Source organism: Alligator sinensis, unplaced genomic scaffold, assembly GCF_000455745.1.
Source record: "Alligator sinensis unplaced genomic scaffold, ASM45574v1 scaffold678_1, whole genome shotgun sequence".
Taxonomy (NCBI): domain Eukaryota; kingdom Metazoa; phylum Chordata; order Crocodylia; family Alligatoridae; genus Alligator; species Alligator sinensis.
In genome coordinates this window covers 2509553-2515830 of record NW_005842006.1, presented here as the reverse complement: position 1 = coordinate 2515830, position 6278 = coordinate 2509553, and the positions used below count along the sequence as shown (strand labels likewise).

The 6278-nt window shown below is 41.9% G+C and overlaps 1 protein-coding gene across 1 annotated transcript in view; it reads right to left on the bottom strand.

The window, feature by feature from the left end:
- Positions 1–6278, bottom strand: part of GREB1 (growth regulating estrogen receptor binding 1) — a 159402-nt gene that overhangs the window by 26378 nt on the left and 126746 nt on the right. The window contains exons 21-22 of the mRNA XM_025201830.1: positions 5851–5940; positions 4137–4747 (exon numbers count right to left, since the gene is read on the bottom strand). Coding sequence (XP_025057615.1) covers positions 4137–4747; positions 5851–5940 — 701 coding nt within the window. The remainder of the gene's footprint in view (positions 1–4136; positions 4748–5850; positions 5941–6278) is intronic.

Genomic DNA, 6278 nt, shown 5'->3' with positions numbered 1-6278 from the left:
TGAACGCGGGCGCGCTCTCTGGCGCTGCTGGTGCTGCTATCACCGCTGCTCTCCCGGCAGCTGCTGCAGTTAGCACCGCTGCCTCGGCTGACCCCGTCGGGCTGGATGCATGTGCCTTGCTGGCACGGGTCCCGCTCTCGGGGTTCCCTGCGGGCTCCCCCCGCCTCCCTCCTGGCCCCGCTTCCGGGGCCGCCTTTTATCTCTGCCGGGCGGCATCTCCCGCCGGCGTCGCCCGGCCCCAGCTGAATATAAGCACGGCTTACGAACCGCGCTGGTGGTCTCCCTGCGCACGTGTCCCTACTCGCTCCGGCCTCTGTGTGGGGTAAGTAGGTGGTTACTTCCCCCCTGGTCTGGCCCCGGGGTACCCTTCTAACCCCGGCGTCCCTGGGACAACCATAAAGAACCAATCATTAAGTGAGGGGTAGCCCATGAAAAGTAACCTCTTTGCATACCCCTATATATAACATAGGGCACTTTCTACTCTTCCGTAGCATGTAACAATGCTATGGTTCCTTAAACATGCCTGTACCTTGCTGGGACACTTATTTTCAGTTCCAGGCAATCTCTAATATACCACGATGTCGAATGGGCGTTCTGTCTTCTGTCTTTCTGAACTAGGACAAGTCTACCCTGAGGCAGGAATGACAGACAACACTGTGCAGGAAAATATCCCAAGAAGGGAAGAAGCAAAGATCTCAAGTTTGTAGACTGTGTATGGAAGCTGAGGTACGTGGGGCAACCAAAAGTCCATTAGGGTGAGTTCTACTTTCCTCCTCAGCTATGAAGAACAAGGTCTAAGTTTACATCCTTTTATTCAGGGAGACATCCAGTTGGACAAATGAGGTCCACATGTAGGAAGAAAACTAAGTTTAAGTTTTCCTTGCAGAAAGCTCAGTGGTCCAATTCTTGTGTGCCAAAAAGACTCAGTTATAGAGTACAATACTGGCTCCAGAGGGAACATAGCTTCCAGATGTTAGCCAGTGCATTATTCTTTTCACAGTCACCTATGATGAGGTTCTAGTCAGAGAAATGACTGAAATGCTGTCATGTTAATTTGCAGAAGGGACATTCAAAGAGCTCTCATACCACGTACCATCATGTTTCCCTTTTCCTACAAGTTCCAGACATGCTACAGTAAGATGGTTACAGGAGGGGGTCTCACATAATTAATTTCAAGGTGTAAGTTCTTTGATTGACCACTTTCGTTCTTGCCTATGTTATTAAAAAGTAGCATTTGTTCCCAACCTTTGCATCTGGATGAACATGGCAAAGAAACCTCTCTCTGAACTTTTCCAATTCATTTTCTAAGTGGGAGAGTTCCTAGCATACAGAAGCAGTGGTTCTCAAAATATGTTGTGACACACTGATGGTCCAATGAAAACATGCCAATGGTCCACAAAGAGCCGGTCAAATGGTGACAGTTTCTTCCAATATCTGAAAAATATTGTATCCACCAATTCAGAGATATTGGAATCAATATACTGGGTGAAGTGTCATTTTATGCTTAAAGTGGCACTGTTTAAATACCTAATCTCTATTTACAAGATGCTCTGGTGCCAAAATCTTCTTCTATTTGTCCCTCTTCATGAAGTAGGTAACATAACTCCACACATAATGTAATGGTTAGCAAAGAAGCTCATGAGCAAAACATATATCTAACAAGAAATTATTGATTTCCAAAGTGAGAAGGGAAACTCACGTTTGCTGTATATTTTGCTTCACCCCTCTATTGGAAGAGATTCCATGCAACCCAATAAATAATCAGAATATATTCAGAACTGGTTTGTTTCTAAAAGTCTATTCCCTTTAATTGGTCTTCTAGGTATTAAAGGGAGCCAAGCTGACATATTCCCCAGCATATGAAAAGGAGATTCTGCGCTAACATGGAATAAGGAAGAACCACTTCCATTTTAGAAGAAGAAACACTGTTTATGATTTGTTCCATAAAGTATTCAACATCAAATAAGCATTCAGTCAAGAAGTAGTAGTGGGTATGCAATACAAAACATGTGGGGAATATTTTTAGGATCTGCTCTACTTCCCTGATCCAGTGCAGAACCTGTATTTTGAAGGCAGCTGGAGAAGAGATGAAGTTTCCAAAGCTGGAAATGTTTTTCCAGGGTGACTTCTATGTATCACTTATTCCTTCAAACTAAAGGCTTACACTTGTGCAGATTGCAAGTTAAAATTTCATACCCCAGCCAATTTATGTGATGACAGCCAATGAATAAACATGAGGCCTGTGTATAACTGGATAAATGGACAAATGACAAACGCCAGCTGTGTTATGGGAAATTATGCTCTCTGATATATGCAGGTCTCATTTACTTTGTTGAGAACCATCAGTGGATATAAATCAAACACCTCATGGTCAAATTAATGCTGCAGAAATACAAAATAATATGTATTGGCTGTTTTGTACACTTGTAGCTCTGAGAACTGTATTTTTAAACTTCTCGATAAATTCTAACCCAAAATGTTATCAGTTCATGACTTCTTTGGATGTGGAAATATACTACAGTAAAAGTTCTGTTATCCAGCATCCCCCGGAAATGGGGGATGCCAGTTAATCAAATATTCTGGTTAATCAAATGTGCACTGTCTGGTGCACTCCCCGGTGTCAGTGTGCCGGGGGACAGGGAGGGGGGCCCTGCGCAGGCTGATTTGCCCCGCACGGACTGCTTTGCCCTGGGCCGTGGGCCAAAAAAGTGGCAAAGAAAAACTCTGCTCACAGCAGCGAAAACCGAAAGGGTACTTCTGGTTTCGCTTTTGCTGAGTCCCTCGGATGCCGGTTAGTAGAGTTTTCCAGCTAATAAAGTGCCAATTAACTCAGCTTTTGCTGTATCTAACTCTTGAAAAATACATTAGTTTTTACCCCGCCTCTGTTTACCAGCTTCTCATCTCTTTTGGTCAGTTAATATCTTGAATTGACACCATGAAAATAGAGAGCAGGTCCACCTAGCAACAGCAACTAATCAAATACATAAGACAAATTTTGGTTTTTTGCATCTTATTACAAGGCTACTTATTTCAATTGCACCTATTTAAAAGCAGAATATGATCTGTATGGCCATAAGACCTCAGCAATACACAGACATGGTATGACGACTTATGTAGTGACCTGAACTCTGCCTTCTGACCATGTCTACACTGTATCGCTGCCAAGTCTGGGGCCACTGACAAGAAACACTTCACTACTTGCCCTTACTCAGTATGTGCCCAAGCCCATCAATTAGGCAGTAAGCACTCCCCTAAATTTTCATGGGTGCTTAATATTATTAGGCACTAAAAAGGTAATGGGACCTCTGAAGTCTTTATATGCTTCCAAATCTCATTACTAAGACAATGCAAAAAAATTGGACCAGATATTCTTCCGTTGTAAATCAACATAGCACTGCTGAAATGAAATCAGTCCCTGTTTGCTTATTTGTATTGGTAACAGCTTCTATTTCCAGCACATCTTTCTATCCAGCACATAGAGGAAATGGGTATGTCCAACAGCTTCTACCCTCCTCAGCTTGGCCATAAAACGTACACCAGGGACCCTATTTAGTCTTTAACCTGCAATTCCATCAGGCTATAACAAACTGCAATGATGCAGAAATAAAGAGTGTAATTCTTTTTAAAACACAGTTCTAATTTTATGGAGATTTAAGAAAAAAAGACATCACCATAACATTATTTTCTTGGCACAGGTTAACAGTGGGCGTGTTTATACATGTACTTTACTTCACAGCAGACTAATTTGCTGCACAGTAAAGCATCATCATCTACACATGCATAGCAATTAGGCTGGTGAAGACTAATTTACTGTGCCATTGGATAATCTCATCAGATACAAGTACTTTCTGATTGTAGAGTAAATTACTGTGCTTAAATGCACATGTAGATGGTGACATCCAGTTAGTTTACTCCAGCACAAATTGTGCCAGAGTTTATTCAGTCACATTAACTGCATGTGTAGATACTCCCAGTGAGAGGCAAATACAGTAATAAACAAAGTAAGAAGGGCTGTTCCTATTAGTAAAATCTCAGATACGAATAATAGATCTCATTAATCTAACCTTAATATGATTAAGATTAAATTAATCAAAATAAAACAATGATAATAATAATGCCATATTTTTATTACGCACCTGTGGTGGCCCACTCAGCAGCAGCCTCCTTGGGTGAAAGTTATCCATCCTGCCCTCGCTTCTGTTATTGTAGTCTATATGAATTGGTTTGGGTACTGTCCACTGGCGGTAGTATAGAGACTGCTCCGTACATGTCATCATTTTACTCATGAAAGGGCGAAAAGAACTCGCCCACATCACCGAATGATACGGTAAGAGGGAAGATGACTTGGGAAGTCCACTGCTGTCAGTAGAGGTAATAATGTCATACACCAACTTAGGCAGTAAAACTATGGGGGGCTGCTTTGATGCTTTAGTCATAACACATTGAAATGTCTGCAGGATGAAGGAGTTGGGAGTGGGCACAGAGGAGAAAGACGAAGAAGAAAAGGGTGATGAGGATGATGAGGTGATGGAAATCTGGGCGCTTTTTATGTTCTGCTTTGTGTCCAGTTGTTCAGCTGTAATTGGCAAGTTCTTGCTGATTGCCTGTGCCCCTTTATCTATTTTCTGCCTTTGCTTTTCATATTGATTGCCACTTTCTTCAGTACTGCTGCCTAGGACTTGGTGAGGTGACTTTGCTCCATCCCCTGTTGTTAATAAAGGAGATGACTCACTGCAGAATGCTGTACCTAAAAACAAAATCTGTATTTCAACACAATGCAATTTGATTCTTCAGAAACAACCTGCAACCACAACAATTCCATTAAATGTCCTCATCAAGCATACAGTCAACAACATAAAATGCAGTCATCAAAAAATGTGAGCCCAGACTTATTGCTGTTAAGTCATGCTGTATTCACCTCACTCACAAAGATAATTTTGCTGAAATCACTGGGACTATTTGTCTGAACAAGGCTAAGAGAGATTGGAATACTGAAATGCATAGCAAAGCTCTCAGTCACTAAAGGGGATACCCCAGGTATTCAGTTACATGTTTGTTAGATAATCTATGTCTTCAAGATATATGCAAAATTATCAAAACTATTGTTTAAAATTGTAAGAAGGTAAGCATCCCCAGGAGACCATAGCAGTTGTAACAAAAGCACATTTTGGTTCCTAAATATTTTATGAACACCCATTTAAAACTACAGGGCATTTATACACGTGCTCTGGGAGGTGGGGTGGAAAGGGCTCCCAGAACATCATGTAAAGCAGTGTCCCTGCACTGAAAAATGGTGGCGGGGGTGCTTTAACTAAAGCTTGTCAAATGAGCTTTAGTTAAAGAGCCCTCACTGCCATTTTTCAGTGCGGGGATGCTGATACATACGACAGTGGAGTCTGCTGGAGCATGATAATTACCATGATCCAGAAGATTTGATTCATTGAGTCTGCTCCAATGCATTGTAATTACAGTTCTTCAGAGCAGCCTCGATGTATGTGGTACCCACAGTTATTATTTTTGAAAGCAATTATTATTTTTGAGAGCCTGATACTGAGTGGCTCTGGACATCCACAATTCTCAGTAAGTTCAAAAGGAAGATGCTTCTGAAATAGCCTGCTGTAGAACTGATCTCCGCAGCAATTTGGGAATGTATGGCTGATAGGAAAAGTAGGGGAAACAGGATTTCTCCATTAGAGATTCTTTCTGTTGGGAGAATCACTAATAATTCTCTTTTGCAGAATGTTGTTTTCAAATAACTGTCTTTCTGCAGACAAAAAGGGCAGGGAAATGATTCACCATCACTAGTTTAAACAAATGCAAGCTTAGAAATGAAAGTTGGTAAAGGCTTACTCGAAGCTTTTGAAGACAGTGATGAAGATGCAGAATCATGGGAGCGTGATCTCTCTCTCTTCATAGGACTTCTCTTTTCTGAAGTAGAGCCTGTTTCATGACCGGGGAGGGGAGAAGAAGGATACACATTTGAATTAATTCTCCAAAGGCAGCCCTTAGCTATGACCAAACTGCCAAAGTCAAAGGGTTCTGGGTCAAAATAACTTACACCTCAGCTAGGTCAAATCATGATTCAGAGAGTACTCTTGTGTGGCCACATCGCCTGTGCTATTTAGTGGAACAGCCTGAGGACTAATCTAATTTTAATTCGTGGAGGCAAAACTGCAGCCAAAAACTCAGCAATGTCCTCTTAGCCACCCATGTCCCCTTTTCCTTGCTGCCCCAGCAGCAAGGAGGATATACAAAAGAGGTCTCACATTATCACAGCA